This window comes from Cydia strobilella, chromosome 26, assembly GCF_947568885.1.
Source record: "Cydia strobilella chromosome 26, ilCydStro3.1, whole genome shotgun sequence".
In the NCBI taxonomy this organism is placed as follows: Eukaryota; Metazoa; Arthropoda; class Insecta; order Lepidoptera; family Tortricidae; genus Cydia; species Cydia strobilella.
The window spans coordinates 4,745,203-4,771,714 of NC_086066.1; the positions used below are offsets into that span (position 1 = coordinate 4,745,203).

At 35.6% G+C, this 26,512-nt stretch overlaps 2 protein-coding genes across 6 annotated transcripts in view; one reads left to right on the top strand and one right to left on the bottom strand.

Moving 5' to 3' along the window:
* Nucleotides 1–6,697, bottom strand: LOC134753251 (uncharacterized). The gene is made up of 2 exons (XM_063689078.1): nt 6,572–6,697; nt 1–3,465 (listed from the first exon to the last, which is right to left on the bottom strand). The coding sequence occupies exon 2, from the start codon at nt 3,457–3,459 to the stop codon at nt 175–177; it is 3,285 nt and encodes a 1,094-aa protein (XP_063545148.1). The 5' UTR covers nt 3,460–3,465; nt 6,572–6,697; the 3' UTR covers nt 1–174.
* A 9,615-nt stretch (nt 6,698–16,312) lies between these two features.
* The window catches only part of LOC134753262 (zinc finger protein 37 homolog), a 36,491-nt gene continuing 26,291 nt past the window's right edge, over nt 16,313–26,512 (top strand). The window contains exons 1-5 of one of the 5 annotated variants that reach the window (XM_063689094.1): nt 16,313–16,739; nt 18,820–18,956; nt 20,526–20,642; nt 22,471–22,581; nt 25,166–25,276. In XM_063689094.1, the coding sequence (XP_063545164.1) occupies nt 18,830–18,956; nt 20,526–20,642; nt 22,471–22,581; nt 25,166–25,276 (466 nt within the window). In that variant the 5' untranslated portion in view covers nt 16,313–16,739; nt 18,820–18,829. Of the gene's footprint in view, nt 16,740–18,819; nt 18,957–20,525; nt 20,643–20,828; nt 20,865–22,470; nt 22,582–23,303; nt 23,359–25,165; nt 25,277–26,512 lie in introns of those variants that run through there. The other 4 variants (XM_063689093.1, XM_063689095.1, XM_063689096.1 and 1 more) reach the window with 4 other exon arrangements.

A 26,512-nucleotide genomic window follows, 5' to 3' on the forward strand; every position in this document is an offset into this window, starting at 1 on the left:
CTACCAATGTTTTGTTTTATTTTACTTAATGTAAAAATATCGGTATAAGTATTTATGTTAATTATTTTAATGTCAGTTCATTTGTTTTTTGATATTGAGCTGTCGCTACAGGCTGTACTTACATTACTCTATCTATTGTAATTTTAAGGTTCATTAGGTTGGGGTCTTTAACAATTAATCCATGCTTGATAGTTTCTTAGTAAACATCTTCGCTACCTTCAATCCCTTATGTTCTATCTCTCTATGCTTTTGTACTTCACACGACTTCAGATTCTTGTGACACACCAGACATGTAAATATGAACTTCCTTTTCATTGATTTCCTTCTTTTGTTCACTTTTATCAGTTCTATTTCACTAGGTTCTTCTTTACGCGTAAATATTTCTGGATGAGCTGTTTTAACGTGTTCATTATGATATTTTTGTTTCGAATATACTCCGCAGAATGGACATTTTCTTGCAATACATTCTTCTGATATATCTACGTCAATCTCATTTATATTATGTTTTTTCTGCATATGACTAACAAATGATGTGAAATAGGTAAATGTACAAGTGCATATGTGACATGAAAATATGGTGTCAGGTTTTTTACTTATGTTATCCTTTAGTTTTGATGCTATAATATCTGCATTAGTTATTTCATTAAAAGATAAGGAGAGGATTAGTTTTGCTTCGTTTTTAGGAGAATTGTCCTTATCGGCTTTGTTTTCACTTAAACTATGTCTGTTTTGACTACTGTAGTCAATTATTATTTCTTTTTCGTCATTAATGGTCTTTAGGACTGGTTTTTCGATTTCCATTGGGTTGTTATGAGTATTAATACGTAATGAAATATCATTGTCATCAATAGATAGAGTTGGAACCCAATTTGGTGAATTAATTGCATGCTTGTTGATAACTGTGGTAGCGTAAGCACCACGCGTATCTTTATTTAATATTTTGCCATCTGTAATAGACTGACCTTGATTTTTTTTTAATTTTTCATCAATATCTATATACTCATTACTTCTAAATTCACCTTTACCAATTTCTTTACAGTCTGTACCTTGACGCCGACATATGACGGTGTGTGCCCTAATTCCTCGTGCACTTTCTATTGGCAAATTTACATTTAAATTCTCATTGACTGTCTTCGCATCATTTTCTTGTTTTTCACTTACAGCTTGCGTGGATACTAAATTAAAATATTTTTTCTTGTACAACTTATAACAGTTTTGAATACAACTACACACATCACAAATTTTAGCTCGATTTACATGTTTTTCTATCTTATTATCATCGTCAGTGTTGTCAAATCGGGGTAAAGAGTAAGTGGACACAGAACAATATAAAGGACAAATGTATTGTATGTCTGTTTTCAATCTTCTACTATTCGTCCGTTTTCCCAAATTATCAATTTCCTTTTCAAGCGACTTTGAAAATTCTGGAAAAGTGTCTTTGACAAGCTCCTTTACACGTGTAAAAAAAACTACCAATAGTTGTATACTGATATCTTTTTCTACTGCATTATTTTCTCGGTCAACTTCTTTATCTTCATGTGTCTTGCTCTTGATCACCTCATATATAAATTGTTCAGCATTTTCATCTAATGCAGCTCCATGGTTTTCAATTTCTATAGCAGTTGTCTCGATCTTATGATTTCTGTCGCGGACTATTTCTGATGCAGCTAAAGCATCAGCCTGTGTAATCTGATTATGCATCCTTTTTTGATAAATGTTTTTAGTACTTAATATTACTGTATCTGGTCTATTCGTTATAATGGGCACTCCTGGTTTACAGATATCCATATATTCTGATTCAGGTTTATTTACACTCAAAGTAGTTTTATTGCTTTTAATATGGTCTTCCATTGTTCTTTTTAGACTGTTTTTATATTTATACCCAGGCAAATCCAGATTTCCAGATTTTTTTAAACTTTTATTTTTATTCAACGGTGCTTTTGATACTTGATTTCCTGTACTTAAAATAGTTTGCAGTTTATTCTCATCGTTCCTCGCATTTCTTAGCGTGTTGACAGCTGTACTGGTTGTTTCTTGTTTGCGAGATAAATTCAGTGTACAATCATCGTTTCTATTAGCATCATCAATTTCAGTTCTGTAGGGGTTGATTTGTTGTTTGCAGCAATACATACCTGCAGTTTCTGTTAACATCGGTTCTCTACAGGTATCCATCTTTACTAAATCAGGTCTATAAATATGAGGCAATTCTACTGATCTATAGGGATACAAACTTAAACCTATCAGTGGTTTATAAGTGTTGCCGTATACATGCCAATTTCTTAAGGAGCGTTCATAGTCTTCCATGCTTATTACACCTTCTGGTCTGTAAGCATGTCTGCTCATCATTGCTTGCCAGTAGTCATCAAAAGCATGATCAGGCATATAATGACTGTAAGGAAATCTAGTAGTAGTTGTAGTATTTCCATAATCACTTCTCAATGGTTCATGTGTTCTATGAACATAGCTATAAGCGTCTCTTTCTATTCCTGTATGCCTATAGTCATCAAGTCTAATCAAATCCGGTCTATGAGAATAAAGTTGTTGAGCTCTGTTCATTTCAGCACGTCTATATTCATCTATTCTTAACATATCTTCTGGTATATAATGATGATTGTGTGTATCGCTAGGCATTGCATTATACCTACAACCACTTGTGTTGAAAGTTGGTCTTTGAACATGGAAATAAGTGTTTCTGTTTATTGGATTATGAGGATAAAAATCATTCCTTAAAGGAATTTCAGGCCTGTGACTATGTTGATTTTCATACCTGTCCATTATAGGATAATAGTCATCTATGCTTAAATCAACTTCTGGTCTATCTGTATCATGGTATCTATATATATGTCGTGCAGTTTGAATGTTAGGCAAAGTCCTCACATCATGCACGTAACCATCCATTCTTCTTCTAAAAGTATATTCGTTTCTATAATGTGGTATATCTTCCGTGACATGTTGAGATTCGTAACTCGGTTTGTAACTGGTTGTTCCTGTAATTCGATTTTCTCTAACTGACTCTTGATTTTTTCCCAGACCAAGCTTGTGTAAAGGCCTGTGATCTCGAGCTTGATTTGGGCTACCTCCATTTAATGAATCACTTTTATACACTTGACTATCATTAAGCATTTTATTAGCTGTCGCTTCTTTCAATTGTTTGTTTTTAAGGTACTCTCTCCCTATTTTATTTGCAGCACTTATTAATTTTTGAACCGACTGTTCGTAATCGTCGTTATCATCTATAACCTGTATATAATCATCATCTGAATTCTGATCGCTATTTTGACTCTGTATTACGCTAGTTTCTTGAGGTGGTTTATGAGAATGTTGTTCCATACTCGTGTCTTCGTTGTGTATACATTTATTAATTATTGGTCTCATTTTTTCATCTCTGTTGTTACTTCCATGTGGTATTTCCTCTCTTTCATCGTCTAAGTCTATCACTAGATCATAATCTTCATCCATATTTACCTGAAAATATTAATTCAGAAATTATGTAAATGTTTAAACTAGAGCCGTTAATCAAAATTATCCTTATCTGACTCTTGGACGTTTTAGTAAGTATAAAATTTATATGTATATGAAATTAATAAAACATAAATATCACAAAATGTCTGCCATTATGTGTAAATACACATAACTTTCTTGAAATAATAAACTGCATAAACTTAAATATAAATTTAAAAATAGATTAGTTTTTCTATCAAGAACAATTTGATATATAAACTGAAATAAATGTCATATACTAAGAAAAAGTGACCAAGGCCTCCAGTCCCCTGTTTTCTGCTGCCGAATGGCACAGGCACCTGCCGCGATAGCAGAGGACGCTGGTTCGATTTCAGCCTGGGGCACTGGAGGCCTTGGTCACTTTTTCTTAGTATATGCCATTTATTTCAGTTTATAATTTATATATCAGTGTTTCTACTTAAAATAAAAACAGATTAAATTATTTTCTGAAAATAATTTAATTTGTTCTAATACTTCTAACAGTAACAATTGATGATTTGTTCTATTTTTGCATAAAGTTTGATGTTTTTATTATACCTACCTATATGCATTGAAAGGTCAACATAATCAGAAGCGTAATTTTAGTGTTATTACCGAAAACCCTCACCTAAATTTAAGACGAAAGGAGACTACCGCCCGAAACCGCCCCATTAACAATAACATATTAAAAATATTTTTACATAATTTAAATAATTTAATGTATTTGAATCATAGCTACGCCCGACCGTTTGGTTCTTTTTTTCTTTTTATAAGTTAGGAGCATGAACATTTTTTATGAAACCTGTTTTTCGCTCCTAACTTCTATAATAATTAAAAAACTATGACTAAAATACATACAATTCTGTAAAAATAATTTCCATAAAGTCAATATCCGGGGAGGAAAATGAGGACCATTTGTATGGATAATAGATCATCCCCTTTCCTCTTAATATGCTTTAATATAAATGACAAAAACACACATAACCTAAAACTCTCAAATTAAAACTCACATAACATTATGATCACCCTTCTTACGCCATCTGTATCCCAAGACTGTGTGAGAGCGGAAAACAACACATTTAATTATTTTGACTAACATACCTACTGCATTCCTTATTCAGCGTAATAAACCTACCTAATTATAAAGAATAAGTAAGTCACACCAAATGCGTACCGTAAAATGGGGTGAGTAGGAGCAAAACTGACATTCAAACCTCGATAAGACGAAAGGAGACTACCGCCGACATGCTGAGGTGAGACCATTTCGTGGCACTTTTTCTTTTTATTTATGTTTCTCTGTTTTGTATAATTTTCTATTTGTGTGTGCTAACGAATAAATTATTTCTATTCTATTCTATTCTATAACATTTTATTTTTACATATGCAAACTGAATGCTGTATATAATAAGTGTTCCTGACGTTTGTATTTTAGTTTTTATTTTATTTTGGGTAGTTCCATTTCATAACTTTGACGATTAACAGGTAAAACCACCTCACCCCGTAGTCCCTCGTAATTGGGGTGAGATGGGTTTTCATACAAAGGTGATTTTGGAAGATTGTTGGATCGATTTTTTTTATTATGAGTATTACCCTCCTAAGTCCTGCGTACCAAATTTTGTACATAGTAAAATTCACCCATCAGTCCCAGCATTAAGTAAGTTACTATAGTATAGTAATAAACACCGATAGTACATATTTCGGTACAAAATTTTTAGATGCCCCCGCTTTCAAATTTGAATGCTCGCGCGGAATATTCTGACAGTCCGTAGAGTTGTAAATAGTCCGTTCAGGACTGGCAGCAAATATTTATTATGTGCAAAAAATGAACAAGAGGCCTCTAGGACTATGACGTTTAAAAAAAGCTGGGACTTAGGAGGTTACTATAACTCCATTTTAAATTGGAATACATTATTTTTCTAGCAAAAATAATAAAATCCATCTCACCCCCCTTTCATACCTTCTCTCCCCATTCATAACCCAACTCTCCCCGCGAACCCTACTCACCTCATTTTACGGTACCTACCTAATAACCCAGCTTTTTTATACTCTACTAAAGCTTGAATGTAGTAATACCTCGGAGATAAAAACACCCAAATATACATTATTAAATACCTACTACCACTATGGTCCGCAAGTTAAATACCTAATCATTTTTTCTTCCATTTATAATGAACATATTTTGCCTTAGAACTGCGATATTTAAATAACAGTCACACTCGAACGAAGATAATCAAGTTAATTTTGGACCATCGTTGGGAGTTTTTTGACTTAGTATAGTAGCCGGATTTACGATATTTTCCTACAAGTAAAAAATAAAAGGCAAATATAGTATGGCAAACCAGTTGTCGATAGCAGTAAAATAAAAAACTATAGGTAATCCCTTTTTTGGCGTATCTAATATAATACTAAACTTAGAAAAAGACAATATGATTATTTCTGCCTGTACCTCACTCCAGTGACAAGTGACTCTTGCCAAACTATAAATATTAAGAGTCCCCGGCAAGCTCGGTTCTCCATACAAACGTAGTTCCGCTCTCATTTTAAAACGACTAGCTAGATTGCTCTGCAACTTAGTACTTATAATAGGATAAGGTATATCTAGGTCTGTAATTAGTTTATGTAGCTTCAGATACCATAGTTAAAAAAATACAGAGAATTTAAGTTTTTCATACGAAACTTGTTTTTGCTCTATTTCGTTTTTTTTATATACTAGAGCTATATAAACTAATAACAGACCTAGATTTACCTCATATCATTGTATATGCAAAGTTTCATTACAATTCATCACGTAGTTTTAAAATGAGAACGAAACTCCGTTTGTATGGGAAGGTGAAATTCGGCCGAGCTTGCCGGGGATTAGAATAAATCTGCAAGACTTAGTCCTAAGCTAAGCAAAACTTATTGTATTGTGCTATAACTAGGCAACGATAGTCGTACTAAGTTAACACATATTTAATACATACCTATACCTATTTACCAGTTATAGATAACAGTAAGTAACTGTAGAAATATTTAACTAAATTAATAAAGACTCCTTTAGATTAAAGCTAGCTGTAGTCTGTAGTTTAAGGTAAGTAAGTAGTTTACGTACCTTTTCCACTTTTTTCAACGCACTGCACTTTAAACACAAATTCACAAATATTGTTTAGAAAATCACCAATAAAATAATGCATGTTCATAGAGTTCTTCTCATGAAATGACAAACTCTGGTGATAACACAGAACACGGGTCATAGGGCAGTTTGTACAACACTTAAAATTATTTCGTACTGAAATATATTTATAACGCCGTGATTTTCAACCTTAAAGTTATAATAATAAAGTGTATGTGATTAGCATTATAACTGAACAGAATTTTAAATATAGACTTTATACTGTTTATGTTAAGGCAGAAAATCAAGTGTATTTAGTCGTCAATATTGCTCCCGAAATAGAAGTAATCGTGGTGTATGTGTTGGCATCGCTGTAAGCAAAGCAAAGTTTGCTGTAAGTAACATAGCTGCCAGTTAATTGACTTGTTGAAGACTCATTGAGGCAGTGCAATGAGGGCTAACGCGTATGAATTCGCCGCTAGGGGCGCTAGTGTAGATGGTGGTCTTTTCCATAGTTCGAAATGTCAAATGTCACTTGTCACTTCAATGACTGACAGCTGTTCTTTAGTCTTTTGGACCACCATCAACGAGGCGCCAACTGGTGAGCAAAAAAACGATAGCCCTCATTTAGTAAGCAGCATAGGTGCGGGCGCGATGTTCAAAATGGTTTAGATTTTTAACTATAAAGATTTTGATTTTTCCTAACTGCATGTGATGGTCCTGGGTTCGAATCCCGGTAAGGGCATATCTTGATCTTGATATTTTGTGTCAAAAACAAAACAATCTATACCAACCGATGAAAAGGCGCAGTTACAGGGTTAAAGAGGTATTTCCCGTTCGATATATGGATATTACGTATCATTTTATGATTAATATGTACCGTATCTGCAGTACAGTTCCATAAGTCTCGTAAAATAGGTATTGAAGTAGAACTGTGTCAGTTTGTAAAATTGAAAAATTTAAAAAATTTTTTTAATGATATTTTTAAAATTGGTTTCTTGGGGTTGGATATGAGGATATCACGTATCATTTGTGGTATATTGTACAAAAAATATCAGCCATATCGCATCTGGAGGAGCCCAAACTTGGTATGTTTCGAAATGTGTGGCCGAAATGTAATGAAGTGATATATTTTAGAATCGCCTCAAAAAGCCCTTTCGTATGATACCCCACACGATAGGTTTTGGATTTTTTTAGGAACTGCGGGTCAAAAATTTTGTTTTGCCCTCTAGTATGCGTGTGCCAAACGGCTAACCTGTACATCGATTTGCGGTTTTTTTAATTCGAACTGGTTACACTAGTATCTAGAATCTACGGTAGGTGGCGCAACGAAAAAGTATTAAAATACTGCTCATAATATTTATATTCCGGCACCGCCAATTGATACGAGCATAATAACAAAAACAGCACAACTACAAACACTGGCTGATCCATCTTGAGGAACATTTATAACTATTTTATAGCTTAACCACTGTAGTCGCTAATCTGTTTTGTGTATTCAGAACAGCATGGGATCAGAGTAAAAAGGGCGTAACACCACGAAAGCGTCATTACACATACGCCATTTTTTTGACGTACAAAACGTCCATCAGATGAACATTGATTACTGACATGGCATCCCATATGCAGCACCACGTCATCCTTTAATCAACTGACTTTTAAAACCCAATTGGTTACACACACTCGTTACACTGCACTGCACACATCTTACTCAATAATATGTCCCATATACGCTCAGTGAGATTTTTGAGTATTTGTATCCACCCATATTTTTATACTTAACTGTGGTAATGAGGGCTATCGTTTTTTTGCTCACCAGTTGGCGCCTCTGTTGATGGTGGTCCAAAAAGTCATTATTCTGAGCAAAAGACTATAGAACAGCTGTCAGTCATTGAAGTGACAAATGACATTTGACATTTCGAACTATGGAAAAGACCACCATCTACACTAGCGCCTCTAGCGGCGAATTCATACGCGATAGCCCTCATTATTAAGGCGAACGCGAGTGTGGAATCTAGTTCGCTAATCAGCGAAATCGACTCCACACTCGCATTCGCGGCTTCGCGCCGCGTAGTCTGGAACGAGCTTTAGGTATAATACCTACCTATATACTCTGGCAAGCCAGCTGTGTCAGTAAAAGGCGCGAAATTGAAATTTTCTGTGGGACGATAATCCTTCGCGCCTACATTTTTTAAATTTGCCGCCTATTAATACTGACAAAATTTGCTTGACCAACTATATTTATGAATTTTCTACCGACAATTTAGTTTGCCATTTGCCAGAGTACAAAGTCAACAATATAGTTGGTCAAGCAAATCTTGTCAGTATGTAAACAAAAAACTACACGCATCCCCTTCTTCTGGGCGCCAGCACCAGTGCAAGACAAAGACAGTATGACTTTCTCCGTCTACGCCCGAAATGAGACAGTCCCTTGACAAACTATATTTTGGCACAATGAGGGCTATCGTTTTTTTGCTCACCAGTTGGCGCCTCTGTTGATGGTGGTCCAACAGCTGTCAGTCATTGAAGTGACAAGTGACATTTGACATTTCGAACTATGGAAAAGACCACCATCTACACTAGCGCCCCTAGCGGCGAATTCATACGCGTTAGCCCTCATTGCGCTCGATTAATACAAAATTAGCAGGGGCTTGTTATGCTATGAAATCCCTAATGAACATTGCAAGCAAGGAAGTCTTACTAACTATGTACTTTTCATACTTCGAAAGCATAATTAGATATTGCATTGAGGTCTGGGGAAACGGAACCAATATAAATTCACTTCTGCTCAAGCAAAAAAAAGCCCTAAGAATAGTCGAAGGATGCCGTACTATACCTGAATCGCACCGTAATATTAGGTATTTATAAAGAACAAAATTTTGACTGTAATTTCTATGTACCTATACAGGATATGTGTTTATGTGTTCACCAACAAAGACTTGTACGCGGAACAGGGTGCGACCATTAACCATTACACACTGCGAATTAGAAATAGGTTCCTCTTAAATAAAGCACATTATGTAAATTTTGATAAAAGCTTAAATAATACTGCCATAAGAGTATACAATTTATAGACTAACGAAATTAAAAGTATAGTAGATTTTAAAACTTTTGACAAAGCAGTTAAAGAATATTTCTTGAGCCGTCCTTTTTATTCCATAAATGAATACTATGATAAGTTTTTTGACCAATGTACCTGACATCCCTTTTATTACTAATCTAACGCATTTTGCTCTTCTATAATAATTAATAATTTGATATTTGATTTGACATTATTATTGTTTTTTTTATTTTACATAGTTTTTATTATTTGTGATCCTTGTATTAATGTTTTATTCTTTAAACTTACCTGTCTAATTTTAAGATGTGTGTGTGTATTATTATTTCTAATATGTATTGTTGTGATCTGTTTTTCTTTAAATTGTATTTGCATGCATTTTTATGTGTTTGACGCAAATAAATAAATGAAATTAAATTAAATGAAATTGACTTAACCATCTAGCCGCTAAGGTTTTTTACGAATTAGGAAAAATGGTACCTAGCAGCACAAAAACAGTTTGTTTAAAAAATGAACCAGTACGGCTTCCATCAGTTCGGCATTGACATAAACGCTAGCGTGAACGTAACTTACTTTCTATGCATCTCGCTCGTACTGACATATTAGTGCGAGCGAGATGTATAGAAAGTAAATTACGAAGACGTTAGAGTATATGTTTTGAAACTGTCAGTGACTCATGGTACGGGTACAGGGGCAATCATTAACATATTTACTTTACGTACTTTATTTGACTTACATTACCCAAAGATAGATATAACTCCGTAATAGATGGATACAGTCTAAGGAAAAAACGTGCCTCGAAAATCACGAAAATTTGATTCTAGATCAGATGGCGCCACTAGTTTTGGCCTACACTCGTATAGAGGGCGTTGACTGTTTCGTTTGTTATTTATAATTTTAACGCATACCAGTGAAAGAACATGGGTCAAAATCATATAAAAATAATTAATACAAATAAAAAAATCATTTATCCATATTTAAATACATTTTATCGTATTTTTATAAATATTTATTTTTAGTTTTAAAGTGTGTCGACAGATGGCAGTGAATTTACTGGGGTTACAAAATTTACAATGACAGTACCGCTCTAGTATAAGTTACTCTATGGTCTAAGGAAAAAACGTGCCTCGAAAATCACGAAAATTTGATTCTCTATCAGATGGCGCCACTAGTTTTGGCCTACTCTCGTATACAGGGCGTTGACGGTTTCGTTTGTTATTTATAATTTTAACGCATATCCGTTAAAGAACATGGGTTAAAATCATATAATAATAATTAAGGCGAATAAAAAATCATTTATCCATATATAAATCCGCTCTATCTTATCCTATTATTAAGTTATAAAAAAAACATTTACCCATATTTAAATACATTTTAACGTATTTTTATAAATCTTCATTTTTAGTTTTAGAGTGTACCGATAGATGGCAGCAAATTTTCTGTGGTTACAAAATTTACTTTGACAGTACCATGGAGACTATATAAAGGAACCAAATCTCTATGTATGAAAAGTGTCCATCAAAAACAGTAATTAGGCGGCGCCACCATACACCAAAATACTACCAAAAACTCAAAAACAACCTACGTAATTTGGTCGGGTTATTTGTTGGTTCATGTTATACTCATGTCCCGGAGCCTAACTAGCGCCACCGGAGAGATTTGGAACTATTATTTAAAGCTGAAAGCTGTCACTTTTGCATTAATTCTGCCATAAGAGATTGGCATCCTTTCTATACCATCCATATATCCCTCTTTACATTACCTAAGCATATTACAAACCTTGTTACCATGGAGACTGTATAAAGGAGCCAAATCTCTATGTATGAAAAGTGTCCATCAAAAAACAGTAATTAGGCGGCGCCACCATACACCGAAATACTACCAAAAACAACCTACGTAATTTGGTCGGGTTATTTGTTGCCTTATATGGTTCATGTTATACTCATGTCCCAGAGCCTAACTAGCGCCACCGGAGAGATTAGGAACTATTATTTAAAGCTTAACGCGGTCACTTTTACAACAATTCTGCCATAAGAGATTGCGATCCTTTCTATACCATCCATACTTGTTACAAATTGGAAACAAAACATTGGCCTTGTTGACGTAGGTAGTTTCTTACACTTTTTCTGTTGATTAACCTTTTGGCCGCCAGGACCGCAAAGTAAAAATCGGTCTCCCTGACGCCAGAGATACATTCAAAGTTACGAGCTGTGAAATGATAGTGATTGCAAAATACGATATCGATGATGCCTATAACCCCATCCAAAAGTGTACCCGGGTGCCCCTAAACGGCTTCTGGCTTTGGCAAATATTTATTAGGTATCTTTATAATTCTTTAAATACATTTTAGAACCCAAGCAATGTATGAAAACATGAATAATTTCCCACAACAATATCTGTGCCTGTCGCCACACAAATGCAACAGTACTGTACCTACATGCATGCAAAGATCGACGAGAGATTGGGAAGGTTAATTCAAATAAAAAATAAAATAGCATTTTGACAACTCAAGTTTTATTATTATTTCACATTTATTTTATTACGGTTTAGTTAGTAGTGACAAGGCTTTGGCGAAATAAGCTGTCACCAATCGCCTGTTCATTAAGTTTACGCAATGTTATAGGAAGACCAAAAATACATGTATAACAAAGTATGGACAAGCTTACAAAACAGTCTGCAGTAAGTAATTTTTTTATTTTTTATTTTTTTTATTACAAAAAGGCAAGCATTTGACCGCAATCTCACCTGATGGTAAGTACCGATGCAGTCTAGGATGGATCATGCTTACCTAAAAGATGTCTATAGAGAGAGAGAATACATTTGCAGAGCTCTGCAAATGTATTCCCAATGCAAATGTATTGATCAACACAGCTGTACTATAATACTGCACTTACCTAACGATATATATAAATGTAAGAAGTTGATATTTTATTAAGTACTTACATTAATGAAATTAATAGAGCGAAGCGAGTGATTCTAAGTTAGAATCTTGAGCGTAGCGAGGGACTCAAAAACACGAGATGTAAAATAACTTTGTTCTCGTGTTGCACATATAATTTTTCACCTCAGTAGTTAGAACATATTAAAGGTTAACATGTATTTCGAATTACACAGAATAATACAGAGAAAAAAAAACAATTTGTAATAGAAGTATGAAGTGGCAGTTCATGGCCTTCACTAAATTAAAAAGCTACTTTGGAGTGCTCCCTGGAGTGACGAAAGTAGGCTTGTTTGAGCTGCTGAGGTGAAAAGATATACGTAACTCCGTATATGATAAATAAAGTGACCGGTTTTAATATATTTAATAAGTAAGTTCTTTACATAATTACCAACGTTCAAGGTGCGTGTATGATTGACAAACAACAACAAGTCACATACATAGTTGCTAAGCGGGCGAGGTGTTCAAAATGATCTTGACGCGACTTTATTGTTAAGAGAATAAGAGCGCGTCAAGGTTATTTGGAACACCTCGCCCGCTTAGCAACTTCTGTTGCTGACTGTACATATGTATTAGAGGTAAGCCACTGTCTACTCTTTAAAACCAAAATGTTAACATTTTAACATGAATGAGGGCTACCGCGTTTACTTTCGCCGCTAGGTGCGCTAGTCAAATATGCAGGTCTTTCAAAATGTCAAATGCATAGAAGTTTTGGGGGTTTCAAGCTTTTTTATCGGGAATTTTCACTCCTTATTCATAATTGTGGTAAATCTTTGTTCATCTTTGATTAATCATGGTAAACAATAGATATAGCTCAATAAATGTTAGTGGTTTAAAAAAAGTGTCAATTAAAATATATGCAAAATTAAACAGGTTGAAAAAATGGCAAATTTTGACGCTAAAATACCTTTGTGTATGTGTAGAACGTATTGATTTTATAAAAATAAGCATAGAAGAATTTTGAGGTCTGTTTTTCTGGACCTACATCTACAGTGGCACCAACTGGTAAGCAGAAAAACGGTAGCCCTCATTTAGGATTACAAAGATTGGACAGTGAGGCAAATTAAATTTTGAAAAATAAATTAAATCTTTATTTAATAAAAAACACAATTTAACAGGTAATAGCGTATAGGTATAAGCGTTAATTGAGCACTGATCGTAAAGAGCTCATTTAAAACCATTACACGCTATTCAATCCGTTTAAATAGCTTAATTTTATGAGGATCTCGTTAATTATAACGCCTAGTTAATTATATCACCGTTTTCCTTATGGGTCCAATTTATTTTATTACGCTAGATAATAATTATAATACTGTAGGCGCTTATAAGGAAAACCTGATTTGGGGCTAAGAGTACGGTGATTGGAAGAGATACGAATAGTAGGACATGGCTTGACAGTGGCAATGATATCCCAGGTTGCATTTATACGTCATTATGACGTTCGTTACCTCAATATGACCTAACATGACGTCATTATGACGTCACTTGGAAGTCGCTGACATCACATTGCTGCCTGGGATCGGACTCTAGTCTATGTACCTACGCATAGTACGCATAATTTTGGGGTTACCCTACAATTACATTATCAATGTTTTTAGGGTTCCGTACCCAAAGGGTAAAAACGGGACCCTATTACTAAGACTCCACTGTCCGTCTGTCTGTCACCAGGCTGTATCTCATGAACCGTGATAGCTAGACAGTTGAGATTTTCACAGATGATGTATTTCTGTTGCCGCTATAACAACAAATACTAAAAAGCACGGAACCCTCGGTGGGCGAATCCGACTCGCACTTGTCCGGTTTTTTTTTACGTCTAATGAGGCCCACTGATTATCAGTCCGCCGGACGATATCAGCCTGCCAGTTAGAACAAAAATTTGACAGTTCCGAACAACTGACAGGCCGATATCGCCCAGCGAACTGGTAATCAGTGGTCCCCTTAAGGTCGTCTGGAGTTTGGGGGGCAACAACCTGAGGGGTAAACAATCGTTAGAGGACAAGTCGATTTTTAGGGTTCCGTACCCAAAGGGTAAAAACGGGACCCTATTACCAAGACTCCGCTGTCCGTCTGTCCGTAGGTCTATCTGTCACCAGGCTGTATCTCATGAACCGTGATAGCTAGACAGTTGAAATTTTCACAGATGATGTATTTCTGTTGCCGCTATAACAACAAATACTAAAAAGTACGGAACCCTCGGTGGGTGAGTCAGACTCGCACTTGGCCGGTTTTTAATCTAATTCCTGTTGTTGGTATGTTTGTTTTTTAGATTCACCTTAGATATTTACATTTTAAAGGAGAGCAAAAAAGCCTATATTCGTGCAGCTTTTTAAATCAAAATTTATTGTGTTATTCTCCTTAACTTAGCCGTTTCGTCTTAAGCATTTTCAAAACAGATAGTTAGAGAAGACTGCAGCCATCTGTCTGTTAATAAATGTTATCATTTTATTGTAATAATACAAGAGATAGCAAAACAAAACATTAATACCGATATCAAACATAACGGGAAATCGCATTGTCTCTTTCTAATAATCTAGCGAATAACCTCGCTAAGTATTGATTATTTCTACATGTGGGTTAGGCCGATCGATTTAAAGTAAAGTGCGAGTTAGATAACAAAACATACAATTCAGTATGTATGCATAATTACTCATATACCTATCTAGGCACAAATATCATGATCTGATCAACATTTCACCAAACAAATACCTAACTATTTTGCGTCATTGGTCTTTATCACAAATTTAAGTATTAGGGGACGAGCATAATTTTGGTGTTAAGGGTTACTAATCTAATTAATGGTTAACACAATAACCTACCTAATTAACTATTAGTTAACGAGATGAACTCAACAGAATATATTTACTTACGTACATCATAAGTAGTTAATTACTTTAATTTGAAACACTTTATAGGTATTTAGATGATATTATAATTTTAATAATATTATTAAAATTCCTATATGATAAATGAATGCCTAAACAGACGAAGATCAATATAAAAAAGCAAGGTTCGAATTTCCTCAGCTACCTATAACAGGTTGAATACGTAAGCGCTCGACGAGTTGCGATGCCGCGTTACACAAAAGAAACAACCTCGGGCGCCTCGGTCGCACAGCGATAACACGGCACCCGATAACGACGTCGAGTAGGTAATAATACAATGCCAACTCGACACCCGACCTACCTATAACTATCGCTTTTCCACACTGTCTTTCCTCCACTCGCCAGTCCCACACCCAAAAAAATGTTGCACGTTAAAACACAACGAACAACCCTTTATCGATAATTTAAAATTTTCAAAAAAGACGTGTCGCATCACTAATTTTTTTAAGGAAAATATGACAGTTTATTTTTCGCAAATTTCCCTAGTATTACGAATTTTATAAAATTAGAATGCTAAGCGACGAAATTAGGAAGTAGATGATTGTAAACAATTCGGTCCGAACGATGGTACAGAGAAACGAAATTGACACTTGAATTTATTAATTTCTTAAAGACGTTATATTTTTCATAGTGTTTTATATCTAGTAAATTTGTTTTTAAATTAAAATATAAATTGCACTATTTATTGTAATGAAAACGTACCTAATACATTACCATTAAATAATAGAAATAGGAAATGGTAACTACGTTTTTAATTTGGACCAAAATCTCAATGACACATCAGTGTAGTCGATGTTTTTCAAATGGCCGTATTATGCTCAGTGTTGCCAAATAAAAAATACATTTATCTTTTTCTTACATTTCGTAGGCAGTAGCATCACCTTATTGCTAGTGTAATGGACGTCGAGTCAGTTTTTAGGTTTCGCGTATTTTGTTTATATCTACGATAATCGGCGGCGCAAACTTTTGTAATCAGTTTTAAAAGCCTCCCTACGGCACAATAATGTAGTGCGTGCATTTAATTACAATCAAAATCGTGTGTTTTACGTATTATGTTCAAGCTTTACTTTGCACTTCTAATGTACTTCTACAATCTAAAGTAGCGTAGTTATTAGTTCTCATTGAATTGTTTAAAAACCCAATCTATCGTGTTATTTAAGTTCAAATGATCTTTATTTTGTTATGATAGTTGTTTTTGTGTGAGTTTTACACTGTTATAAGATACGGAAAGGGTTTTTTTTCGTAAATATACTCTACACAAAATGGTCACTTGTTTGTTGTAAGAGCGAGGTAAGTTCCATGGCACAGTTTTATGTCTATAGTAATATTTTTACAGTTCTAGCTGATGTTGATAAGCTTTGTAATTACATTTTCACTTCATTTCGTGCATCTCTGAGTGGATTTACTTTATTCAATAAGATTGCCATATCTTTTCAACTTTTCCACCTTTCATGACATATTCATAATATCGTAACAATTAAAGACCGGTTCATTATGATTGAAATTAAGTGTGTTGTTTGTGTTGAAATGAGTTCTCTTTAGTTTAGCTGTATGAGTGCTAACCTTGCCCTCACTAATAACACTCATTTATTATTACTTAACCTATTTGATCGTTATTCTTATTTATATTATTAAACGAAACAATATTGAAAATTTATTGATTTTATAACCTTACCAGCAAGTGGTTTACAACATTCCCTGTCCGAGATTGCCAAAATAGAGGTATACTGATATCCAAATGGATACAATATTAATATCCAATTTGTTATGACCCCAAAAGTAACTTTGTCATACATTTTGAAAGGCATTTTAATATATAGCAGTGTAGTGGTTGGTGGTTAGTTATTAGAAAGAACACATTTTACAGTTGGAAGGTAGCCTTTGGAACTCATTGATGGAAAAACACCAATATGTATTGTGTTTTCCACAACACCAATACATCAAGTTTAGGCTCATTAGAAATGTCTTTAAAGTACTTCATAGACATGCAAATGAGAAGAAGCACAGTCGGCTATAAAAGTGTGTGTCAGAAAATATTTAATTTAGTTAGTTGTTTTCTATAAAAAAAGCACAGTGTTTAATATTTTACAATAGCACAGAATAATTCATGCACATACAAGTCTAATTCTCACTTAGACAGTTTTTATTTTATTTGCACTTAATGTAATTAGAATCCTTAAGCAATAAAGAATTAATATTTAAAATAGGTAAAAAGATATTTATTTACCGACACAAAAATTAAGTTTACAAAACTCAGGTAGTATTAACAAATATTTGAGTTAAAGTTTAGTCAAAGGTCCCACTTTGTCGTTTACCATAAGGACGGGATTTGCTTTTATCTTTATACATAATAACCTGTCAAAGTGTCTTTATGGCAAGCGACAAAGTGGGATGTTTTGCCGGTCGCGAACACATTTCTGTAGTATAATGGATGAGACTCGGGGAGACTGCTGATTATCAGTCCACAACCAAAAAAACCGCCAGAACTGTATACCATACGTCCATATAGGTTTACATATATGGACGTATGGTATACAACTCTAAGGATCAGCCAGCAATTCTAACCTTGAGATCCTTCAAAGATTCCAGAATATTGTTCTCAGAACAATATCATGCGCACCCTGGTTTGCCCGAAACACGGAAATACATGACTATCTACATATACCAACAATCAAAGAGGAAGTAAAGTTCTGCATTAGTAAAAATACAAAAAGATTATGTTGTAGGATGGTCAAAAATGCCATATGTGTCTATTTCGAGCAAAAGGTACCACATTGTCGCTTGCCATAAGGACGCTCTGTCAGGTTTTTCATATAAAGATACAAGCAATTTTCGTCCTTATAGTAAGCGACAATGTAGTACCTTTTAATTGCAAACGTCACATATAATCTCTAAGTGTGCCCTAAAAGAGTAAAAAAATTTGGATTTAAAATGTATTGTAGCAGAATAATTTTATAACCAATATACCGACTACCGACTGACTAAAGTCCTCCAAGACCATGCAGGTGCTGGGCCCCAAAGTTTTTAACAAATTGCCAAAAGTCATCACCATGATAGAATCGCCCAACTCATTTGCGCGTGAATTAAAGAAATGGCTCCTCTCCCATGCCTTTTACAGTCTGAACGACTTCTACAATATATAATTTAATTGACATCCAAAAAATAATTTTAATGTAACAATACTAATTAATATGATAAGGCTCACAATTGTAAAATTAATTGACATATTTGTACCTACACAACCCAAAACTTTAAAATAATGTAATCTATCTCATGTAATTAAATTAAATTTTTGACGTGTAATATGTAACAATATTATTAATAAATGAGTATGAGTATATATTGTTTATGTCATGCCGTTTAATTTCAGCAATCCTACGATGGCGTTGTGCGAGAGCCAGTTGGACGTGATTCCAGTCAAGCGCGAGTCGTCTCCTGGCTCGTCGGAAAGCAGCAAGGAGAGCCCCGACAAGAAGGCCAAGATGGAACCCAATGGAGACCTGTTTGGTACTTAATTTACGACGTACAGTAGAAATAAGAGTACTAATTACAATCATACAATGATTATTATAAATTTTATAACAAAAATTTAAATATTATTAATTTTACATGTAAACCGGCAGCATTGATATGATCAAAGATAGATATAACTCCGTAATAGATGGACACAGGCTAAGGAAAAAACGTGCCTCGAAAATCACGAAAATTTGATTCTCGATCAGATGGCACCACTAGTTTTGGCCTACTCTCGTATAGAGGGCGTTGACGGTTTCGTTTGTTATTTATAATTTTAACGCATATCAGTGAAAGAACATGGGTCAAAATCATATAAAAAAAAATGCAAATAAAAAAATCATTTATCCATATTTAAATACATTTGAACGCATTTTTATAAATAAAGTATGTCGATAGATGGCAGTGAATTACAGTGGTTACAAAATTTACTATGACTGTACCACACTATCTTATTATATCCTCTTTGATATGATTGACACCATGAAGATCAAATATTTATTTATTTTAAAATTTAATTCAGGCAACAAGGCCCATATTACATATACCTTATACCTAACATACATATAAATTTCATAAACTTAAAAATTAAACACTATTTTGGCGATACAACGGCATGGCTCCGTTGAATCGTCTGGTCTTGTGTCGGATTCGGCAGTTTGCCCCGGAACCTCCGAAACACGGCACCCTTCGGCCAGAAGTCGGCGCACTCGATGGTCCCTACAGCTATAAATATGTCTGGCGCTTCATAGACGGTTGCAGTCTATGTACGGAAGCTCTACTAACGCCATCATCTAACAAACTTGTGGCACGATATAGACATTGACAGTGGAGAGTGGAGACGCCACATGCCAATGGCCATTATATGGGGCATTTTCTACGAAAAGGGACCTTATTGTCGATGGCGCTTTCGCCGCACAGCGTTGCGCGGCATTGTATTTATATCGGAGCATCGTTAATAATGGCGTAAACGCCATCGACAGTAAGGTGCCTTTTTATAGAAAATACCACATCTTACCTGCCAACATTCTCAGGATACTATATATTGCTACTGCCACTCAGTTTCCGCATTGGTGACGTCGACCTGTTGCGTGTAATTGCGAAAAAGATATCTGTGCGAGCCACCGCAAACACATTTGTCCTTTCTATAGTATTTTTCAAATGGCATGGGTACGGTGACTGATGTCATCTCCATAAAAATTTATACAACCTAAAACTAGCTCCAACATTTTGTTACATGTGCTGGCTGTGAGGCTAGACTGCCCGTTCCAACACCACTGGATGCTATTGCATGTACAGCGGTAGTGTTTGGAATGTGGCAATCTTCATTATATAAATAATTAAATGTTATGTATATTTTTATTTCTAATTCTAAAACGCAGAATCTCGCAAAGTAATTGTACGGAGATGACATCTGTCACTGTACCCAAGATGTTTGGAAAATACTATAAAAAGCACAAATGTCAAAATGATGGATAAGGTCAACCAATTATCAAGGGCTTGTTAGACTTAACAGGCTGACTGAATAACGTTATAAGTTTTTATTTTAACATTTTGTTACAGTGCCCGGCGGGTTGCCCCTAGCTGTGGACTACAGGTCCCCCGTCTCCCACTTTGTGCCTCCGGAGCTAGCTGGCTATGCGGCCAAACCGAAGCCGGAGGCGCCTATCGTCACAACACGTAACTATTTTTACTAATATTTATTCTAAAATCTCAAAATTACTAACCACAATGCCTTGGGTCGCTAAAATGACGCCTATGTTCCTAACACAACTTCTTTAGTCCCTAAAATAACGCCTTTAGTCTCTAAAAACGATGCCTTTGGTTACTAAAATAATTACTTATTCGTTTTCTCCTGTAATTCAGCCAAACCGAAGCCAGTGGCGCCTGTCGTCACAACACGTAACTATTCTTACTAATATATTATATTTAAAATTTCAATAATGTAGCCTTGGGTTCCTAAAAACTTCGACTGAACTGGAAAATATGACTTGACTGAAATGACGACTGTCTGGAAATAGGTACGCATATGATTCGACGGCGACTTAGTGTTTTCTAAAATTACTACATAGTCACTTGTTATTTATTATCACATTTATCACAAAAACTCCATATAAAAGATTTTTGTTCCTAGTTGCGTTAGACTTCACGACTGGCTCACATTAGTGAACAATACGCGATTTGCTCACCAATTTGCGGGCCCGCTTCGTACCGCCCGTCTTTACGAAGTAATATATACCTTAGTTTAAGAAGTAATATAATTATACTTTATACCAGGGACCGGACAACCCTTTCCGCGATAAAACTCTTTCAATGGGCGTCCCTTAAACACGGCTAACACATTGAATGATACCCCTACCTTTGACTAACCCTTATCGAAAAGCTAACCAAAAATAAGGCTAGCCCTTAATAACGGTTACCCTTATCTTTAAGCGCTTTTTATGAAGGTTTCCCTTTGCGTGAAAGAGACAGGATTAGTATATATCTACGCTAGTGTATGAAAAGGAAAGAAAATACGTGCCTAGTCAAAGAACGCCGCCGTCGCCGCCGACGATCGCTCGGATTCAAAGTAATGTGTGCTTTATGAACAAGGTAGACGACTTAAATTTGCACGCTTATATGCTAAAAGGGAAGCCCTTTATAAGGCTAACCCTTATAAGCAATATGCAAGGTGTTGGTGAGCGGATGATAAGGGTTTTGTAAGGGTATTTGGGCTACCCATTACACAAATGTGTGTACACAAATATAAGGGTTTTTAAAAGCAAAATGAAGGGTTTCGTATGGCAAAGGGTATGGTGAGTTAAGCCTTATGCAATACCCTTATAAAACCCGGATAAGGGATAGCGGGCCGGTCCCTGCTTTATACTTACAAGTTTTCTAGCTCCCATGTTTTACCTCCGGAACTTCGCGGTGAAAATAAAGCTAGATGCGTGTACTTCTAGTCCAGTATACATTTTGTGGACTGTTACCATATTCTTGTACACAATTATATATATAGCAGTAGCGGAGCAGGTGTCCATGGGCGACGGTTATTGCTTTCCATCAAGCGATTTGCCTCCTATAAAATACAAAAAAAATACAAATTATTTATTGTTGTTGTGTTGCTATATCATTAATAAAAGGCTTTCTTATTTGAGGCAATTGTGTTGTTAAGGTCTAAAAGAAAAAGAAGACCAAATTAGCTTCAGGTTCCACTGTTTCTCATCAATAGACTGTTATATTATTTAGATGTATCACTAAAAAACTAAAAAAAATACTTAGTTTTTGGCAGACATTTCTGAACTGAACCGATAATAACTTAAATTTTATTTTAATCAGACTTAATAGGCCGTTGTGAATGTGTTTTTTCTCCCTAATTATGTTTTTTATATCAATTATAACTCCAAGCCCCACTTATAATTGGCAATTATTACTTAGTTTGAAACAATATTTATTTTGTCATACAAAAATTACAGTACTTTTTTTCTCCCCTCTTTTTTTGACCCCGTTATTTTTCTTTCCCCCCTAGCGGTTGCAGAAACGACGCCGGTGAAGCGTAAGCGCGGCAGGCCGAGGGTCGACAAGACCAGCCCCGAATACCTGGCTAATTTAGCCGCCAGGAAACAGGCTAAGGAGATGGGTGAGTACACGATTGGCTAAAAAAAATTGCGTTGGGTTAGGATGAAATAAAAACAAATTTAATTTGACAATACCAGCCCCGAATACCTGGCTAAATTAGCCGCCAGGAAGCAGGCTAAGGAGATGGGTGAGTACACGATTGGCTTAAAAAAAATTGCGTTGGGTTAGGATGAAATAAAAACAAATTTAATTTGACAATACCAGCCCCGAATACCTGGCTAAATTAGCCGCCAGGAAGCAGGCTAAGGAGATGGGTGAGTACACGATTGGCTTAAAAAAAAATTGCGTTGGGTTAGGATGAAATAAAAACAAATTTAATTTGACAATACCAGCCCCGAATACCTGGCTAAATTAGCCGCCAGGAAGCAGGCTAAGGAGATGGGTGAGTACACGATTGGCTTAAAAAAAAATTGCGTTGGGTTAGGATGAAATAAAAACAAATTTAATTTGACAATACCAGCCCCGAATACCTGGCTAATTTAGCCGCCAGGAAGCAGGCTAAGGAGATGGGTGAGTACACGATTGGCTTAAAAAAAAATTGCGTTGGGTTAGGATGAAATAAAAACAAATTTAATTTGACAATACCAGCCCCGAATACCTGGCTAATTTAGCCGCCAGGAAGCAGGCTAAGGAGATGGGTGAGTACACGATTGGCAAAAAAAAATCGTTTGGTTAGGATGAAATGAAAACAAGTATATTACGATTATAATTTTATTTGACAATACCAGCTCCGAATACCTGGCTAAATTAGCCGCCAGGAAGCAGGCTAAGGAGATGGGTGAGTACACGATTGACAAAAAAAAACGTTTGGTTAGGATGAAATGAAGTTCAAAAGTTCAGTGTTTTTATTTGTGAGTATATGTTACAAATAAAAACACTTTGAACTTTGAAAACAAGTGTATTACGATTTTAATTTTATTTGACAATACTAGCCCCGAATACCTGGATTATATTAATTACTTGGCTATCGGCATGGTATTTGCGGATTCCTGAATTCGACGCCACTTTTATTTTACACGCGGTGAAACATTGCGGCGTCGATTTTAGCTTCCTTTGTGTGACTTTGTGTGATGTAACACAATAAAATCACATACATTTTCTTCATTTTTGTGTTACACTTTTGCATATTTTTGTGATTATTCCATTGTGTTACCTACACTTTTTTTGCAATTCCATCATATATATTTCAGCATCTTAAAAAATCGAACCATTTTCATTTGCGATTGCCGATATCCAACCAAAATATTACAAAAAATCGAATTTATCGTAAGACATACAGCTAATTTTACTGTTAGTGCTTGAAAATGGAGGGTATGGAGACCTAGGCTCTCCAAAATATGTTGAGTTAAACCATAAAATTTCCTTTATTTAAAGAAATATTAATTACCTACTATATTTAATCCCTTCGGCCGCGTACGCAACCGCAGCTTCGTAACCAGTTGCGATCGAATATTTTTTAAATGCATGCTTATTCCTATGATTCCTATGATTATTTTAAGTATTTAAATAGCTGTATAGTGAATGCAGTGGAAATGAGAGCGTTGAGAAGTGTGTGTGGTGTGAGATTAAAAGATAGAATTAGGAACAATGTGATAAGGGAAAAGTGTGGACTGAACGAAGATGTAGTGACAAAAATTGAGAAAGGTATGTTGAAATTGTTTGGACACGTGGAAAAAATGAGTGAAAGAAGGCTAACAAAGAGAGTGTATAAGGGAGAGGTAGAAACGGGAGTTGGAAGGGGCAGACCTCGGCCGACTTTCTCTGATCAGATCGGGTAAATCCTGAAGAAAGGCCAGGTCAAGAGCACCCTAAACCGGCGATAAGGAATGTTATGAAAGTGAAGGAAGCGAAAGAGTTATGTCAGGATCGTAGCAAGTGGAAATCCGTGGTCTCTGCCTACCCCTCCGGGAAATAGGTGTGATTATATGTATGTATGTATGTAAATAGCTGCATTTTAATGTGAGCCGTGTACTCGACTCGCAATGGTAACAGTTCACAAAAGTTGATACTAGACAAAGGGCAGTCAGTGTACAGCCAAGTGCGCAAAGCAAAAAAGCCGACAAAAACTGAAAACATTAAATTTTCACATATTTTAAATGCAAGAGGTTAAAAGAAAAACCGGCCAAGTGCGAGTCGGACTCGCGTTCCAAGGGTTTCGTACATTTCACAATTCAAACAATGTATTTTTAATGTGAAAAGTGAATTGAATTGTCTTTAAAAAAACCCGTAGGGGTCGGATCAAAAACTAAGTAATTAGGTCCCACTCACGCTTGACAGCACATTTCTAATAAGTTTTTCTGTGACCTATAACTAAAGAACTATTTGGTGTTTTTTTTTTTTTTTTTTGATCCAGTTTCGAAGATAAAGGGGGGGGGGAGGGTTTATCCCCCAGAAGTGGCCCCCACGTTTACAATTCATTTGTTTACGTTACATGTCTGTCTTTGGGTCACAAACTTACATATGTATACCAAATTTCAACTTTATTAGTCCAGTAGTTTCGGAGAAAATAGTCTGTGACAGACAGACAGACACACGAATGATCCTATAAGGGTTAGGGGTTATATTAAAAAAAAATGTTGTTACAGCGGCCGTGATGAACAATCGCAACGAAAGCGGGGAGAAGCGTAAACGAGGCCGACCGAGAGTGGACAAAACCAGTCCGGAATACTTGGCCAGAAAACGCGCTAGGGAGCTGGGTAAGTTATATAATATATTCAATTCAACCCTTTGGACGCGTAGCACACTAGTACTAGCAGTCGCTACCAAAGAGAAATTAAGACATAGAGTGTAAACAGTAATAGATGTCATATATTAAAGAAAAAGTGACGAAACCCTCGGTGGCGAGGTGGTGGATTCATGGCGTTAGCCGCGATAGCTAAAGACGCCGGTTCGAATCCGGCCTTCACCACTGGAGGGATTTGTCACTTTTTCTTTAATATATCACATCTATTACAGTTTATAATTTATATATAGTAGTGTGACTACTTAAAAGAACCCAAATCGAAATATTTGATAAAATGATTTGATTTGTTCCAAAAGTTGTTTTTAGACATAAGAGCTCACTCCATACATCAGTTTTGTTACCAAAACGACTATTATTTTCGTAGTCAGTCATCTAGCGTCAAGTAGCGGAACTATCAGTACTGCTACTCGACACTAGATATCACATGTGTCGCGAAAGCAGATTCTTTCACCACTCATGTATTTTCAAGTAAAGTACATCTGTTTACATTTTACACTAGATCTTTGATTTCAATACAAAAACATATTTTATTGTAAATACAGAAAAAAAATATTCTAAGGGTGTTTGATGTTTTGTTAATGTAATTTCCAAAAATTTCTTTACATGCTTACATAGGAGAAACGCGGCGTGCTGCCCAAAACGGTAATTTCTTTTCCCATTAAACAATGTTTCCGAGAAATATCCGGAGGATTAGAACCATATTTTTTCTTGTTCAGTAGCCCCGCGGACATAACCCAGGTTTATGACACATGGCACGCCTATGGCACTGTGACAGGTGCGACAATTGTCGACATCACTGTTGGTGACGTCACAGGTCACAGGCCTCCATGGGCTACGGGTACCGCTTACCGTCGGACGGGCCGTATTCCTGTTTGCCACCATCATTGTATTATTAAAAAAACAAGACAAATAAGACAAACAAAAGACAGGTAAGTTTATGACGATGATGATGACAATTGTCACAAGATTTAAAAGAATTTTCGGTAATTGTTGACAGGAAATAAGTTCGGTGTCGGAATTTCGTGACAATTGTCGTGTTTCTTGTGACAATTGTCATTAGCTTCGCAAAATAAGTACTTATTTATTGGCGATATAAAGGTGTTTTTTTTTTTTAAATTAAAATGTTGGTGGCAAACGGTTACGTTCCGATGGTAAGCGGTTACCGTAGCCTGGAGGCCTGTGACGCCAG

Bases quoted from the DNA above. Each gene is read 5' to 3' on its own strand.
- LOC134753251 (XM_063689078.1), bottom strand. From the start codon at position 3,459: ATGGATGAAGATTATGATCTAGTGATAGACTTAGACGATGAAAGAGAG.